The 19220-nt window shown below is 36.8% G+C and overlaps 1 protein-coding gene across 1 annotated transcript in view; it reads right to left on the bottom strand.

Annotated features, from left to right (window-relative positions):
- Window positions 1-19220, bottom strand: part of LDB3 (LIM domain binding 3) — a 157199-nt gene that overhangs the window by 43581 nt on the left and 94398 nt on the right. Inside the window, exon 9 of the mRNA XM_075841714.1 lies at window positions 5771-5784. Within this exon, the coding sequence (XP_075697829.1) occupies window positions 5771-5784 (14 nt within the window). The remainder of the gene's footprint in view (window positions 1-5770; window positions 5785-19220) is intronic.

Here is a 19220-nt window from a genome sequence, read left to right as displayed (position 1 = left end):
CGGCTGCTTTGTATCCTGTATACAGAGCAGCTGTATCTTGCGCTGAATCCTGTATCTGTCAGGTCTGCGGGACAGACAGGGGTTCAGTGTAAGGGGGTCCTGCGTGTCTCTGACGCTCAGGATCGAGCTGCTATCGATCAGATCTAAGTTTATAACTTAGATGTGATCGATTACAGGTGGATCCTGCATTAACTGAACCCGTCAGTCCCGCAGAGCTGACAGATTCAGGTCTTGGTGTGTGATACAGCTGCTCTGTATACAGGATACAAAGTAGCTGTATCTCAAAAAGTAAAAATAATTTTTAATAAAAAGTATTTTGAAAGTTGAACGAATCACATTGATAGACATTTTATTTAATTTTTTTTAAAAAACAATTCAAAGGTGTACATAGCATTTAAAGGCTATGTACACCTTTGAAAGTGTTTTTTTTTTAAATTTATTTCTTTAACACAAATGTTAGTCATTGTGTTTGGTGCAATTTTCAAATTAGTTTTTATTAAAAATTATTTTTACTTTTTGAGATACAACTTTTCTGTATTCTGTATACAGAGAAGCTGTATCGTTCGCTGAATCCTGTACCTGTCAGGTCCGCGGGACTGACGGGTTCAGTTAAAGCAGGATCCACCTGTTATCCATCACATCTAAGTTCATAACATGGATGTGATAGATTACAGGTGGATCCTGCATGTTAGAGACACGCAAGACCCGCTGACATTGAACCTGTCAGTCCCGTGGACCTGACGGATTCAAGTCTTAGCGAACGATACAGCTGCTCTGTACACAGTATACAAAGCAGCTGTATCTCAAAAAGTAAAAATAATTTTTAATAAAAACTAATTTGAAAGTTGCACCAAACACACTGACATTTAAAAAAAATGTAAAAAAATAAAAACAGAAAACACTTTCGAAGGTGTACATAGCCTTTAACATGTGCAATCTTTATTGCAGCATTATAATGTTAAATATCATATAAATATATAATATAGATTTTAGTTTGTGATTCCCGATACTGGTTGATGTATAACTTTTAAGCTTCTTCTGCTGCAAGAAAAAAATAATGACAGGCGTAGACCCAACGCGGTCTTATGAAATGGCGTGATGATAGAATGATAGTGACTGAAATGATAGTTTCTTGACTGAATGGACAATGTCAGCAGCTTTGTTAGCCATTATTACTAAGCAATGGAAGAGCAAGCTTAGTTCTCAACATGATGCCTGAAAACACGACTAGGAGCACACAAATGATGAGGAAGTACGTATTCCACTCAAAACCCTTAAGTGCTTGCAAGGTGTTGAATTGAGTTGAACTCCTTAAAGGGAAATTATCACTTTTACAGAACAAAAATTTGCACAAATTTTAATTTGCTTATCCAAATATAATATTGGAGCATTTATCTTTTTCATACATCATGCAAAGTTAAAAATCCATGTTTTAGCTGAATCAATAATTGAACTTAAAATAATAGGGGGTGCCCCATTTTATACCCTTATTTATTAGCCAGAGTGGAGAGTGACTACAAAGAGTGTGTCTTACTTTGGAGGATCAGTCATGTACATGCATAGACTATCAATTTCTATGGGAACGGTGTAATGCATGTCATCTACAGTATGGTGGCACTGCAGGAAAGTCAAACCCTTTTTGCCTGGTTCCCCCACAGTTTATAGCTGATAACTAGGGGGTCCAGCAGTGAGACAATCCGTGATCACCTTCCAATTGGGGTCCCTTCTAACAAAAATGGAAAGTCCAAAGCGGACAAACCCTTTAAGTATTTTTTTCTCTTTTTTGTATATGTAAAATTCTACTGTAAGTATTGTACATCAACTTCCATTGAACCATGAATCTCTAGAATCCCTCTACTATAGTAGCATGCTTAATAGCAAAGCCTAGTATATTAAAAATTGTAATAATAACATTTTTCTATTTAGTCTTTTAAAAAAAATAATGGCTCAAGAACAAAAAAAAAATACATATAAAAGTGATAAGTTCCTTTTAACCTTTATCTGACAATGGAGTGAATAGTGATGACTTCAAACAAGCCCCCCTTATTTCCACACTTTGCACTTGTTGTCAGACCATGGGAGAAGAGTTGCTGACCTCTCAGCACTGAAGGAACGTACTGTGTTAATAACCAGCCAGCTTTTGTAGCTGTACCTCTGATACACTTTTCTTGGTAGATATGAGACCCCAATTCTTTTGGATACACCAGTTCTTTTGGGTATGTTTCTCTTCTTGAGTAGAGGTGAAGTAATAAATATAGGAGTAATAGAAAGGGCTTCCAAGGCTGGTGGCAACATGGGAGACTTATATTTGTGTCTAGCCGTTGATAATATTGAATGGGAAGAAAAATAACATGTCAGGATACATAATAGCGGCTTAGAGAATGAAATGTTAGATAATAACCTCAAGTCGTTAAAGCGTTCAGGCACATAAATATGAAAAGAATAGATATTTTTATTTTTTTTATAAGTCGTCCGAGTAAGCTTACCAATGACTCCCATCTAGCAATCTTCCATATCTTGGAAAAATAAATTATGTGGTGTAGTATGCTCAATGAATAAGTCATAAATGTTATATCGATGGGTCCAAGCGCTTGGACACACACCTATCGTTAAAACTTCGGGACTCCAGTCCCCCAACAGCATGACTACACTGAGGAGGAGTTTCTATCTAGCAACAATCGAATATTCATGCTGGGACTTTATACAACTCTAGAGGAGTTACCGGAAAAGTTCTATAGAGTAGCAGTGACATGCATGACCACCACCAGTGTGTGGAAGACACTGAGCTCCTTTTTTTTTGCCAAATCAAATTGCAGTCCCGATTAGACTAACTTAATGCAAGTAGTGGTGGTTGTTTATATATATATATATATATATATATATATATATATATATATATATATATATATATATATATATATATATATTCTTCTTTTTTTTTTAACGTTGCTAACCAAAAAGAGAATATTCATGGAGAAGATGTGGTGATTCAGAATGAGGGGAACCTTATATATAATATTCATTTGAAAATTGTAGATAAATGTTAGATGTGCATTTTCAAATCCTGTAAATGTTTAACGCCTAAAAAAAAATAATGTTAAGTCTGTCTGTCTGGAATGTAAAGAGAAAATTATTGCAAAATATCCCATCCCACCCACAATTGTTCTGGTAGGAAAATCCTGCAAAGGGAAATGTAAAGTATTTAATATAAAAGTTGCTTTTGGCGTAGGAAGGAAAATAGCTATGAAATGAAATATTAAAATACGTTCACATGTTGCTATTAAAATCTGACACTTATTTTCGCGGCAGAAATCCAAGGTTTCATTCTCCGATTTCCGCCACGGATGTGCTGTAGATGTGCTGCGTGTGTACAGCAGATTTATACGAGAATTAGCCCAATTGTCATAGCATGCTATTTAATTCTGCTACTGATTTTATTTCCATGGTGCGTACAAAATTCTGCTAAAATTTTCCATAGAATGTGAACAAATTTTGGAAATCAACTGTTGTCAGGGCTAAATAATTATATTTTTCTCATAGGTCTGCCACGTTCCCAGCAGCAGTCATGGCCACCTATGTCTGAATTATTTCAGATTGCTTCCCTGCAGTTGTAATTCGGCGATATACATTTAGCACAGTGTAAGGGATAAAGCGGATGGGCTCCTGTGGTGACCTCACTCACCAGCGTCTGCCTACCCACTCCTTTCTAAATCTGGAAGAGGAGCCGCAAAGAACAGAGGGAAGGTAAGTATTTCTGTTTTTTATTTATACCTCCAGAAATTATTAATATATTCCGTGGGGGTTCCAGAAAGACTGTTCAGTCCTTCGACTAGATGGTAGCCAAATACCAAAAGATTTAGAGAATCAGTAGATACTGTACACTAATTATGTAAAATATAGCTAAAAGAAACGGTTGTGACATTGTTTCATGATCTTGTAAAATTATTGTTTGAAACAAAAATAGTGAATGTTTTAGAAAAAAAAAATCATATGTACAGGCAAATGTATACCTAGACTGTGCTGATATGGCACAAGATATAGTGGAGGCTGCAGTAGACAGGTTCTTAGCTCCCTGGCTGGGTTTCATTTGTGAAGGAGAGATGGTGGCAGCGGTAGGTGGTCTGAAAATGATATGGCAAAGCATGAGACACAAAGCTAAGACAAATGCAACAAAAACAAAAATTTACAGGGCTTAAGATGATCTACTTATTCTGTATCAGAAACGTGGTTCTTACTTATGTCTCGTATTAACCCTTTTTATAATGTTAAGCATCGTGGCTAATCATGGACTATGCAAAAATGTTATATTATTCTTTTTTTTTAAGCATAGTACCCCTTCTAGCATGAAATGACTAAGGGTATATATAGACACAGCAGATTATTTGCAGAATTTTTGAATTGTATTTCCAGAAATCTGTGTGTTTGCTGCATAAACAATCCCATTCACATTTATGGAACAGATTTTCCACCACAGAAATTTCTGCAACCAACCTGCCGCGTGTGAATATATATATTTAGGAGAGTTATCTCTGTTCAGTAGGCTTGGATTGCTCCATAAGATGTTGGCATTGCAGCAAAACAACTAGACGATGGTGTGCATATTGGGTATCGCAAATACCTTCAGTAAGTAGAACTGCATCTTAAGAAGCACAAAAATTAGTGACACACATTAGAGTCAAACACACAACAAAACTGTTACAATAAGTTACATGAAAAAAAACAAAAAACAACACACTACTTGACTTCAAGAGGATTTGGAAATAAAGTGAACATCGGTTCATTCATTTCTGATTGATAACACATTTGATATTCTTCTGACTTCCATGTTGTTAGTGTAAAATACAAATTAATGTCTGAAGGGGTTGTCTGCTTTAGGCAATCCCTTTTTGTTAGAAAGCCCCCTGAAAATAAGCTGATCACAGAGGGTCCCATCGCTGGAACCGGTAATGATCATCGGTCATTTTTTGGGCAACCTGTCCACAAGTGTTCAATTACTATGCTGCGCCACCACAGGAGAAATAAAGCATTACATGATGCCTATTGAAATCAATAGGCTGTCCGTATAATGCATGGATATGCCCAGTTGTTCTTCTCTCCAGCTAATTAGTGGAGTTAATGAATGACGAACATTCCTCAATTAACTCGGAACGCCCTAATAAGTGATTTTAAAATAGTTTTTTTTTTTTTCTTTCAAATAACCGCTTTAAGTTTCACATTTGACCAATGATACTAAGTTATAGTATAGTAACAAACATGAAACACTCTGAGACTACCTCTTGGTTCCACATAATGTAGGTTAGGTCCAGTGCAACAATTTATAAGTAAGACTGGCTCATGTGTTATGGATTGTGGTCACTCCCAATTACATTTTCATAAAAGACGTTTATCATTTCTCAATCTCAGGCTCTGTTCACATCTATGTTGCATTCTCTGTTAGGAGCCTTCTTCTCAGATTCCTTTAGTTTTTTCCGGACAAAATAGCGCAGCATGCTGCGCTATTTTGTCCGTCAAAACTCGGACACTGTGATCCAAACCTGACGGAACCCATTAAAGTCTGTTGCAATGGATCCAGCTGATGCATTGTTTTGTTACTCTGCTACTATGATGGAGCAGAACAATGGAAAGCCTTTACACAGATGTCAAGTTTTACCTAGAAATAGAGATCAGAATGTGAAACCTCTGCTGGATAACTTTTCATCATGTCATTTATTTCAACTTAAACATTAAAGTTGTATTCCCATCTTTTAGTATTATGACATACTGCTATTACCAGAAGGATCTGGTCTCTTGGACTCCAGGCGATCCCAAGAATGAAAGAACCGAGGTCCCTTCTGCTTTTTTGCTTAGGCCTCATGCACACTTCCGTGTGCCGTTGAACGGCCGCTAATGATGGTTCCAAGAGTCACGGACCGCACACGGATGGCTTCCGTGTGCAGCCCGTTGTTTCAAGGACCAAATCAATGCCAAGTCCGAGACTGTTCCATCAAAAACAGGCAGGAGTAGGACCTGCACTACTTTTGACGGAACGGCCACACGGTTCCGTTAACACAACGGAAGTGTGCATGGCCCCATTGAAATGAATGTGTCAGGGTGCTATCAGTTAAAAAAAACAGATAGCACCCTGACGAAAAAAACTGAAGTGGGCATGAAGCCTTATACTCACTAGTTTGCTAGATGAAGACCTGAAATGTCACTAAAGGGTTTGTCTTGTTAGAAGTGAACTTGGAGAAAAACTAGGGGTTTGGTTTGTAAACCTTCAAACAATTGATAAAGATGGTCAAGAAGAAAAAAACATACAGACCATATACGTAAAATGCGTTACCTCTCACTGGTAGGTGAAAAAGCGGCAGGCGGGACATAGGCAGGAGCTGCAGCTGGAAGCGGTGAGACTGTGTACTGTGGTGTGTATTGCTCAGCAGAAGCGGTTTGATGTACAGAAGCAGCTGGCACGTTCGTAAAGTCTACGCTGGCTGTTGCTGATAAATGCTGAACTGGGCTACTGATCAAAGTTAAATTGAGTAAGAAAACAGTTATAATAAAAGTTTATTTTCCTTTTCTTACTTTAGTTGTCTTGTAATCTCTTACATGGTATTTACAATCTCATAGTTAAAAAAAATAATTCTATATTACAATTATTACTTTAAAGTAAACCACCACTTTTAAATACCGTGTCATTGCAAGGTGAAACATTTCTACGCAAATTAATTTCTTATTATATCTTTAATGTGGTCAGAAGAGTCAGCAGTTTTCTTCAGACAGAGCTCCAAATCGACCTGCATAGAAAAAGACTTAAAGAGGCTCTGTCACCAGATTATAAGTGCCCTATGTCCTACATTAAGTGATCGGCGCAGTAATGTAGATAACAACAGTGTTTTTTATTTTGAAAAACGATCATTTTTTAGCAAGTTATGAGCAATTTTAGATTTCTGCTAATTAGTTGCTTAATAGACAACTGGGCGTGTTTTTATTTTATTACCAACTGGGCGTTGTAAAGAGAAGTGTATGACGCTGACCAATCAGTGACCAATCAGCGTCATACACTTCTCTCCATTCATTTTTAGCAGTACTCGCAACACAGCGTGATCTCGCGAGATCACGCTGTGTTGTCACATACTCCCACATTAAATTTACCAAAGTGTCTTGAGAGTGAATAGACATCACCTCCAGCTAGGGTGCGATGTCTATTCACACTCCAGACACTTCGGTAAAGTTTCTGTAAATGACAGCACAGAGTGATCTCGCAAGATCATGCCGTGCTGTATGAGTAAGTCCCCAAGAAACTTTACCGAAGTGTCTGGAGTGTGAATAGACATCGTGTGCTGGCTGGAGGCAATGTCTATTCACTCTCAAGACACTTTGGTAAAGTTAATGTGGGAGTATGTGACAGCACAGCGTGATCTCGCGAGATCACGCTGTGTTGCGTGTACTGCTAAAAATTAATGGAGAGAAGTGTATGACGCTGATTGGTCACTGATTGGTCAGCATCATACACTTCTCTCCACAACGCCCAGTTGGTAAAAACGTAAAAACATGCCCAGTTGTTTATTAAGAAACTAATTAGCATAAATCTAAAATTGCTTATAACTTGCTCAAAAAATATAGTTTTTCAAAATAAAAACCACAGTTGTTATCTACATTACAGCGCCGATCACATTATGTAGGAGATAGGGCACTTATAATGTGGTGACAGAGCCCCTTTAAAGCTAAGCTACCTGCAGCCACCACTAGGGGAAGCTTAAGAACTTACTGCGTACTGTTTTTATTATTGAGCTCAATGTATTGGAATATGCAGTAAGCTTCTACAGATTCACCTCTATTGGCAGATGCAGGCAGTGAGCATGTTATCCTTAAAATGTATGTCTGTGCAGGGGATTTGGGGTTCTATATCAGAAAAGATCATTTCTACCATTACATGGAAAAAAAATAGTTACATATCATGCACATTTCACCAATATAATGGTACTTTAGCATCAGGTCATTAGGTAGATAAAGTATTAGGCTGGGTTCACACAGAGTTTTTTGCAGGAGGAAAATCTGCCTGCATGCCGATTTTCACAGTGTTTTCCATCCACGGCCATTGAGCGCCGCGGGCATAAAACGCTGCGAAATACGCTTCTTCTGCCTCCCATTGATGTCAATGGGAGGTCAGAGGCGTAAACGCCCGAAGATAGGGCATGTCCCTTCTTTTTCCCGTGAGCCGGTTTTTCTGCTCGCGGGAAAAAACACCTCCGCCTCAAAATTGAAATCAATGGGAGCCATTTTAGACCGTTTTTTGGCGCGTTTTCCGACGCGGTTTCCACATCAAAAAACTCGTAAAAAAAACTCAGTGTGAACTCCCCCTTAGTGAGCAATGATTAATCAGTTATATATTCTGCATTGGTATAAGCAGTACTATTACACTAGTTGTTTTGTAATAAGAATTTATTGCAAAGCCATTCCAAGTATCTCTGCAATACATGTACTTATGCAAGCTTAAATGTGTTTTGTAAGTTACCAATAAAAATATATTTCACTGATGTAATATTTACATCTCTTATAGACAAATTAGAAGTTATGCTGGATTAACAACTGTATATATGCCGTAAAATGTTATACATGTATGATTGGGAATTCACTGGGTTTATGAACTTGGACTAGATAGAAAGAAATAGACAAGAATGTCTAAAGTTTTAGATAATGATACAGAAATTGAGATGACAGAAAAATAGTACAAACTCAGCAGGGATTTTCAAGCAGCCCATGTGTTGGAGCCTTATATAGGTTCTGTCCTGGGAGACAGAACCTATATAACTGTATTTTACATTGGACCATGTTCCTAATGTGTTGAGGCCAGGTACGTTTAGTCTAGGACTTTGTAAGTAATAAACACTTGATTAAGTGCAATATAAACTTAAATATTTTAAAGGGGTTTTCCAGAATTTGAAAAATGGGTCTGCTTTTTTCCCCATAAACAGCGCCACTCTTGATAATGGGCTGTGTCTGTTATTGCAGCTCTAATAAACAGGACTGAGATGCAATACCGGAGTCAACCCATGAACAGGAGTGGTGGTTTCTGTAAAAAAAAAAATAAAAATAAGCAGATGCTTTATATTTAAGTACAACTCCAATGATATAAAAGAAAAAAAGGCATTTTGGAGACAACTGACTTGAAGGCATAGTCGGAAAAGTAAGAAAAAATATAGTTTGAGTGAATACGAGTACTGATAAAAGCGGACATGTTAGGCTCTGTTCATTTTACATTTTCTTTCTAAGGGCCTATTCAGATGAGTGTTGTTTACCCTGTGGGGACGTGCTGCTGACATGATAATAAATTATGGGGTCAAGCGATCGAAGTAACAATCGCTTGTACTCATACTAGCTCCTTGTGAAAGGAGCAAACGAGCGCCGATCAACGAGCTCATTTACACGGCTCGTTGATGGGCGCTCGTTTGCTCCTTTCACAAGGAGCTAGTATGGAGGCGAGTGCTCGTTACTCCGATCGCTCATCCCCGTACATTATTATCACAACGATAATATTTTACTTTTTTAAAACGATACAATCAACAGATGAATGAGCGTTTGCTCGTTCATCTGCTGATCGCTGCCTAAGGGCAATTATCAGCAACGAGCTTTCTATGAACAATTGGCCCGTGTAAAAGGGCCTTTACACTCTCAAATTTCTTTCTGCTCTGCCAGGGAATACCTAGATGAGAAGACTTTAGCCTTAGCAATTGTGCTGACCTCAAATTCTCACTGAAACTACTTGATATGTGACTCAAGTACACACTATTATATTATGTTTTCTTTTTTATGACACCGGCAGTCTGCCTCTTTGACACCCCTAATTAGTAATTAGACCCTAATAGGACCCTTTGTCCCGGCACTTTGCCGGAGGCACATTAGCAAAGCCCAAAGTGCCGATCATCTGTTCTTGCATCTGTCATTTTTTATGTCCTATTTTTTATCTCTGTCTAAACTTGTCTTTGTGTTTTCAATCATTTCCTCCCAATTTTTTTTGCCATATTTCTTATTACTGTCCTTTTTGGGTAGACAATTTTATTTTTATTGTTAGTACAGCTTTTTCTTACACTGGCTACTCTACATATGATGTATCTGAGTATGTCTGTTTTGCAATTGTAGTTTTCATGCCATTCCTCGAATATTAGAATGATTGATCATATCTTGTATGTACTGTGTAGAATTTGGTACCAATATTAATTGCCTATGATTGATCTAAAAGTAAAAAAAAAAACTATGTAGAGCTGCGGTTAATGAAAAATACTAGAAATAGATCTGCCAAAAATCAAAGACTTTTTAACGATTCATTTGGTCCTTAGACTAATAGGCTCTACTGCCACTATGGGGGTTTGATTTTTTTCTATCCCACATATAAAATTTAACATGGGTTTTGGACCTTCTCTATATCCCTTTATACACAATGGGGAGCTAGACTGAGTGTGCCCACATTTACAAAAATAACATAAGTAAAGAACAAAAGGAGCACCATGATGAAGGTTAGAGGTCAAAAGACAGAATAGAAAAAAAAGTTAAAGATGAAGGATTCAGAAAATTGATTGTGATGGCAAGGTCGATAATATATAAAACAAAATATAGCTCCATTCACTCACAAGTTGTATTAAGGAAGGTGCCAGTCCTAGTTAGAAAATAGGGAAATGTACAAAACACAAAAAGGACACCAAGGTACAGACTAATGTCCACTAAATAAGTTTGAGTTAAGGAAAAAATGTTTACTAAAATTAAGTGGTTAATACAGAAAAGACGTACACAATAGATAGAATAGCAAGTAGAGCTAAGTGCAATTCATGGCCATTCGTGTTATATATGAAAAGGGCAAGATGAATCCTTCAGCAACAAGTGGAAGGAAAAATAATAATACATTATGTAAGTGGGAAAATCAGTAAAAAAAAAGGGAATGTAAAGGAGAAGAAAGTGTTATTTATGGGTATGATATAACAGACGTGGACAGACAGACTACAGACCACAAACAAGCCAAGATAACATTATGCGGTAGAGGGAAATGACATAAAGATTACATTCTATAGAGAGGAGCACATAATATAAGGAAAAGGAAGGAAAGATATTCAGATATGTAGATGGGTGGAAAATGTTATGCAGTAGCTGTAAAGAACAAAATAAATATACAGTAGATGGAGAGGGAAGCATTGCACTGCCAAAGAAATATAGATTTTATATTGATCATACTACATGGGGAGGGCAAGAAATTCTACTGAAGATTTTTGTCTTCGTAAACCAGTTGTTTTTTTCCTTTACACATTTACATGGTAAAATTCTGTTGTACGATAAGAAATATCATTGTATGTAAATCCACTTATCAGACAAGCGTTATTAGATAATAGTGGCACCACTGCTTATCAGATAAGGTGGGCTCCTTGTTGAAAAAAAAAATAAAAAAATTAAATAAAATAAAAAAAATATAAAAAAAAAAATATATATATATATACAGTATGTCGAGTATAACAATATGATGTAAGTTAACAAGGAGTTTAGGGATACTCGGAAAATATGCACATACGTAATGTTCTCAAGCAGCAGAGCTAGCGGGATGATATAAATATGGCACAGCAGCAGTAATGGTCTACCAGATTGGAAAACGCATATGGAAGAATCCTGTATGTTTTCATTAGACGGGCCCTCAAAGGCTGATTTATGGCTAAATCGAAAATGCAATAAAGGACCAGACCTTACTTTTTAAGGGAAAAACTGAAAGTTCCACAGGAACCTGCTGAGGGGCTATTCAAGGTAATATTCTCCACATTATTTTAACCATAGACAAAAAAGTAACTTTACTTTTCCAAGAGCATTATTAGCGTTTTTTGTTTTTTAGTATTTTATACTATCATTATACTATACACCATTAGCCAGTTTTAAGATCAATGGAGAATAGAATTTACATTTTGCAATATTTGGCTAATTATTTATTATTGTGTTGCACCTGAGAATGTAGAATTTTACTAATCTCTTTTCATTAGCTCAAGAAGGCAAAACACATGATTTGATCTCCGTGCTGAATAATTGAATAATCTCTTGCTAATATCGAGCTAGAATAATTTTGGTTAATTTTTTCGATCTTTTGATATTAATATTTATACAAGGAATTGCTGTTTTGCTACAGCATAATACAAATTCTACAAATCTCTCATCAGTAATCTGTGTGGGAGCAGACAGCAGATTTGTTGCAGAAATTTCTGGAACTGGAAATTCTTTCCATACATCTGAGAGGGATTTTTTCTGGAGCATGTGAATAGATTTTTTTCGAACCCCAATCAGATCAATGGGACAGTTGCAGATTCTTATGAAAGAAATCTGCTACGTGTGAACATACACTAAAGCTCCATGCACTTTTATGAAATCTGAGGCATGTGGAGGTATAGTAGGGCTTCTAAGACTGCTACTGGTGCCATATTACGGCCTAGAAAGTATGAAGGTTGTATAAGTCCTTTCGACTGCTCCACCCACTGGACCACAAACTTGCATAGAAAGTAATACTGATGTTGACATATTTGACGGACAGTCTTACTAAATTGTTTTCAAGTCATGTATTTTTATGGCTCCCTGTTTAGAGGGGTTCCACTAAGTATACCCTTTAGCGTATAAACCCAAGAAGTACTTGATTATGAGGTTTTCAGAAGTAGGCCATAAAAAGAATTAAAGGAATGTAAACAAACACTATGGGTGGAACTTAACAACTTTTCAAGGCCAGTTTTCTGGCGTAAAAAAAAATGACAAATGGCTGAAAAGTCTCAAAAAAATTTCTTATATGTGTGGAGTTTATCAGAAGGGACACCCATGACTGAACCCATTTTCTATCATTTCCACCCGTAACTGGCGTAAATCAAAGGGAAGTCCATGCCAGACCCTGACTGGCACAGATTTCACTCAGTGGCGCATGGACAGCCAAAGATGCAACACATTTATTAAGAGGTGTGTGCCTTACTCCAGCTTGTATCCTATTACTAGTGGCCAATGAAATGCCATTCTTAATAAATTCCCCACTATGAGTGAAAGGTCAAAACTGATTAAATGAAAATGGAGGAATTGCCCATAGCAACAATTTAGATAGTTTTCTTTTAATTTTAAAGGTACCTATGAAAATTGAAAGCTGGAGTCTGATGAGTTGCTATTAACAGTTTTCCTTTGCCCCAGTTTTGATATATATCCCTTTTCCACAGTTTGAGCAGCTATGGCACCATTATTAGCTGGTTCTGAGGCTCCTATTGGCAACGCTAAGCACCAAAGATCAGAAAAAATGATATGCATCTTGTCTCTATTCAAAGAACAAACATAGACTGTCTAACAGTCCACATAGTTTAAAAAACAAACAAAAAAAACAGCAAAGAAAAATGACACCAAGACATTGTTAGGAATGTAGTATATTTCTTAATAAAAACGTCAATATTCAAAGTGTTATAAGGTTAATGCCTGTTACCGTATACCTTTTATAAGAGGACGTAACAGGGGGTGAGGGTTTAAGCACTTTCTGGCTGGTATAAGTGGGTTGTCTTGGACTTTTGTTGGCACCAAACCTCACGGAATAACCTCTGCCGGGCACTGCATTTGTTTGAATAGAATTGGCATTCATGGTTGAAGACTTAGAAGGTTGCCAGGCCTTATAGATGGCACTTTGTGGCACTGAAGTACCTGTAGGACTGGGTGACAGAATTACAATGTGCATTCAGCACATTCCAACTGAAGGCGATCATATAAATTGGTATAGTTTATTAAAGGCAGTTGCTTTATAACTTGGCTCTAAGTGAACGTGGCCTGTTGTACATGGTAAGCAATAGAACCCAAATCAGTGACAAAACTGATGTTGATATAAATCTACAATGAATATTGCATGTAAGATATTACATTTCAACTGTATAGAATTTGAAAGAGCGTTTGTAGTCCCTAATTCATTCCAGAAGTTATTCGTTTATAATAGTTATCATTTTTACAATAATTGTGGAATGTGCGATGCTCCTACTCGTAAACTGCATCAAAGGAAGCTGAAAACACAATTAACTGGAGATGTTACCTTGCTTCAGGAGATTTGGGAGCATTTTCCTTGCTGCTGTGAAAGAAGAGGATATGGTGAATGTGCTTTAAAAAAAATTTTTGTTGAAAAGTGTATTACCTGTTCAACGCAGGTGTCCCAAACCATAAGGATATTGGACATACCTGCCATTTGTGGATAACATTTCATCCATGACTCACTTAGTTCACCAGGGTATTAAGACAACTGTTTCATACCTAATATAATTTGTTTACTTTCTGTGTGTATTAAATCAAGTCATCTGCCATAGGCTCTGTGCACATGGCCAAATTATACCTTTCCCAATGTCCCCGGTTCATGGAATGAGCTTTAGTGCAGCTGTGTGTCCATAGCCTTCATTTTACCTCTAGAGAAAACCAAAATCTTTACAGTGCTCTTAGATCCTCATGTGCAGTACTTTTGTAAACCCTTTCAATTCAATGCTCAGCTTTCTGGATTGCAGACCTCTCCTTCATTTTCATTTACCAACTGGGAGTTGTTGATCGCTATCGGCCTTGTTACAAATACAGTGGAGCTGCAGCTGGGTCACCGGTCACTATGTCTATCAGATTCTGTTCACACCTGCATCAGAGCTTTCTGTTGTTCTTCTTTGTCATAGGAGCAGAACAACAAAAAACTGAAGACGCAGGATCCGTCGCACGAAACCCAACAGCACCCAATGGAAACCCATTGACTCCGTAGTGCATGCTCCACTATTTTGTTTGGAGCTGCCAATGTGAACAGAACCTAAGCCTGCCAGCTCACTTCACACTTTTTACTCCTCCCCCCTCCCCTCTTCCCTGCTCGTACTCTCCTATACACTTCTTAAATCAGTACTGACGCTACTGGAATTATAGGACTACATCGACTAGCAGATTTCCTCTACGACTCAAAACAGCTTGTAATTCCCATGTATGGGTAAGATATTTATTTTAATCTATCTATCTATCTATCTATCTATCTATCTATCTATCTATCTATCTATCTATCTATCTATCTATCTATCTATCTATCATCTATCTATCCCTGTGGCTGACCTTAGCAGGGAGGAAGTAAAGGGCTGCATTAATTAAATTATTCTCTAAAATGAATAGCGTGCACTGCCTGCTGTTTAATAGCTTTATTCTCTTGAATTCAATTTGTGATCATAAATTAATAAATAAAGTAAACTTTTATTTACACACTGAGGTGCATGTCCTAAGAGGTTTTTAAGTAGATCATTGGAGGTATACTCTAAATTAAAATGTGCAAAATTAATGTTGTTGCAGATGAAAAACATCTTAGTAACTTTGGCTTAAGGTAAGTCATGGATTTCAATGCGTCTGGTGAAGCTGAAGTGGAAAGATGGATCATAAGGTGGGAAATAGAAAAGTGAAAACAATAATATACCAAGAACCTCAAACAAATCATGCAATACAAGTTAAAGATCACTCTCAAAGCAAGTAAGTGAGAAGCGTGTTGAATAAAGCAGTGTTCCAGATGAATCAGAAGTCCAGGTATTGTATCAGTAGCAGGGTAAGGCTTCTAGCAGCATTAGGCCTTTTGTTCAACTTAAATTTATTTTGCCTCAAATTCTAATAATTTTTTTGAATAGAAAGAAGAAAAAAAAAATTCACCTATACATAATGTGTGGGACACTTTTCTATTAGGTAGCAGGGGAGTTGAAAAATGTTAGGAGAAAGGGTTGTAGAAGGAAACATATATGTAACTGATTATCACAAACATACATATTAGTATAGTTACTTTGCCTAAACAGATTTATGCATTTTTTTTTAGATTATATTATGTTTTTTTCTTTTGTTGTTGTGCAAATATTCTTTTTATTATTATTATTATTATTATTTTATTATTATTATTTTATTATTGATGATAATAATAATAAATAATAATAATAATAATAATAAATAGTGACTAATAATAATTCTGATTGTATTCCTAACTATGTATTACATATTGCTGTCTAGAAAATACAAAGTAAAAATGTAAAACGTTAGGCAAGCTACTTATAACATTTTACCTTTTCGTTCGGTGTATAAACTGGAAACATTTTCCAATGTATTTGTCTAGCATGCTTATAAACTATACGCCCTTATACCTTTGCCTTAACTGTACTGAAAAGTTTAGTGGATTAGACTTTCAATAGAAATATATGCAAAAACAAAAGGATACCCCTGGGACATACTGTACATTTGGTGGGAATGTTTCAAATATTTTAAGCCTAGTCTTAGTATTTACATTATATATATTTTTTGTACCAAAGATAAAAAGATAGTTTAAAATATATTTTAAAAAAAAATTCTGATCAACCATTAGCATATTTAAAAAGGTATTGATATGCTCCAAATTTATGTCATATCCATAGGATATGCAATATATTTCTGAAAAGGTGATAGAAAAATGGGAGTCCCTCAACCTTTGTTTTCTAACTCAAAGTAGCTGCTTTTCCTATTAAAATCAATGGAGGAGAGGCCGTGCTCCATGGAAGTTTATGGGAGTTACAAAAAGAGCTCTTTCTGTAACTCCCATAGACTAGAAAGGAGACATCTAGGTGACCCCCACTCCACTGATTGCACTAGAAAAAGTGGCTGTTGGTATCCACTTTGGATCGGCAAGTGGAAGTCATGGAACCTCCCTTACCCTGATGGGAATACCTCTTTAAATGTGAGCTATTTATTAGTTCCTAAATTAAAATAGTATTTTACAGTTCCCAATATCTACTCATTTTTAGGACAACCAATATTAAAAATTAAAACCAAGTCTTAATATTATTATTGGTCACTATATTTATAGAAGGGAGTGCATTCTAATTTGAAATGACAGGCACACCCAAGAAATACTTTTTATTTTTATTGTAGCTAGACAACATGAAGTTAAAAGGACATTGAGAGAACACACAGAAGCAGAGCTCTATTTTATGTAAGTCACATGCATCATGTCAAATATGAATCTGATAATCAGGAAAAATGAGCCTCTCTCTTTTCTCAGCCACAAAAGACGAACAGCCCACGCTACAGGCCTTTGGCGACAAATCTCTTTGCAAGTTCTACATAGAGAATTTTTTTTTTCGAAAAGTTTTTGACATTAGTGTGTCTTACTAACATATCCTATCAGGGGTGTTTTCCATTAATATGACAATTGTTTTGGGTACAGATTTTATTTTAGCTCTTTCGACGATTTGCTAAATTAACCACAAATTTTGTTTAACATAATGATTCTTTGACTAATTTTGAAGGAACCCTCTAGGAAAAACTGATACACTGTGTTATACCCAGAGCAGGGACTCAGGGGCAGTGCGTGACACATGTCCATCCACGGCACATTTATTCCCTGCTGTAGGTATGGGAGGGTTTATGTTTTCTCCTGGAGTGTTCCTTTAAATACATGAGCATTCTACTCTAAATATTCATACCAGAAAAGATTATGCTGCCATTCAGAGCAAGTAAATACTATAATTTGTAATCAAACAAATAGCCCAGTGGATAAAAAGTATCATTTCGGAGCGGCAGACGTATAATAGGATTTATAAAAGACATCTACGAAATAGGTTTAAATGTAATGACAAGGAAAGTAGATAACTGTAATTTGGGAAACTGGATTTGTAATTCATTTGGTACACATGTATGTATAGGCTTCAAGGAGAGTGCAGCAGATACTAAGAAGCAAATGGACAGTCTTAAATATGGCCATGCAAGTATTTCCATTTCATTCAGGATAACAAATTGTAAGTATTACTATCTAGTCTATACATGACCATTTAATTTTTTTTCCGACACTATAAAATTTAAATAAATGCACCTATAGTTTTGTAATAGTCAATTGCTATTCTAGAAACAAATCCCTCTTTTAAGTATATTCATTGGCATAGTGTTTGTGTTAACACAAGCAAGGGTTATGGGAAATTGCAATTGTTGCCAAAAACATCTCAAGACTCAGTGCAAGCCATATTTTCATGCCTTAGGTCAGATCTTAGAAGTGATCACCGTCTGCCATGAACAGTACTACCAATTTATTATTCCAATAATAAAGCATACTCTTGTTGAATTATACATGCAGTTGACATTTACTGCATTCAATACATGCAATGCACAGTCCTACCATGTTGCATTGCTTTCTAATGTGGTAAGTATGAGTTGGATTGAGAACTAGTGAGCGGGAATGAGGAAAAGGATTAAAATGTTAGTGAAATTAAACAAGCGCAGGCCACAGCAGAAAATGGTACTTCCCTATACCATAAGCAATCAAGCAAATTTACCTTGAAGGCCGACATTTTGTTTTGTTTTAGATTAAGACTGGCAGCCCAATGGAAGCATCTTGACGGATGCACAAGCTCGCAGCTTATTGGTTCAGTTTGGGATTGCAGGAAGGATAGGTTGCCCACGTGCTACATTTTATCTACTGAAGCTGATTCTAAATGTGCACTTGAATCTGAATCTGAGTTGCTGTTTTTAACCAAACAATTGATCGGATAGGGCAAAAATTTGGCGCAGCAAAGAAAGCAGAGTTTTTAACTATTTTAAAATCAACGCCTTTTTTTAAATCAAGATTGGGACGGCTTTGGTTGGGCCAAGGACTCAACACATATATAGTACATCAGTTTTATCCAAACATGGTTCTGTGGAACCCTGAGGTTCCCTGGCACCACTTCACGGGTACACCTAGCAAATGTCTTGACATGGGATGGACAAAACATTCAACAAGTCTAAGGGCCCATTCACACGAACGTGAATAACGTCCGCGTGCTGCGCATGGAAATCACGTGCAGCACACGGATGCATTGATTTCAATGGGGCCATTCACACATGCATGAGTTTTCACACAGTGAGAGTCCGCTGAGTGAAACTCACTGCATGTCCTATATTGGTGCGTTTTCACACACCTACGCGCCCATTGCAGTCAATGAGTGCGTGAAACCACGCACCTCACACGGATGCACATCTGTGTGCGGTGCGTGATTTGTGCATCAATTCGATTGAAAATAAAAAAAAATGAAAAAGATGTGCTTTGCGAGTGCGTGAATAACGTATGCCACTCGCAAAGCACACTGATGCATAACGCAACACACACGAACCAGATTCTCGCATGTTTTTCACGAGCAAGAATCTGATACACTCGTGTGAATGTAGCCTAAGACATTTAATGTTTCCCTGCCCTTGCATTGACTGTCTCGGCGCTGAGATAAGTGCTA

This window comes from Rhinoderma darwinii, chromosome 11 (genome assembly GCF_050947455.1).
Source record: "Rhinoderma darwinii isolate aRhiDar2 chromosome 11, aRhiDar2.hap1, whole genome shotgun sequence".
NCBI classification, from domain to species: Eukaryota; Metazoa; Chordata; class Amphibia; order Anura; family Rhinodermatidae; genus Rhinoderma; species Rhinoderma darwinii.
This window is presented reverse-complemented; position numbering and strand designations above follow the sequence as displayed.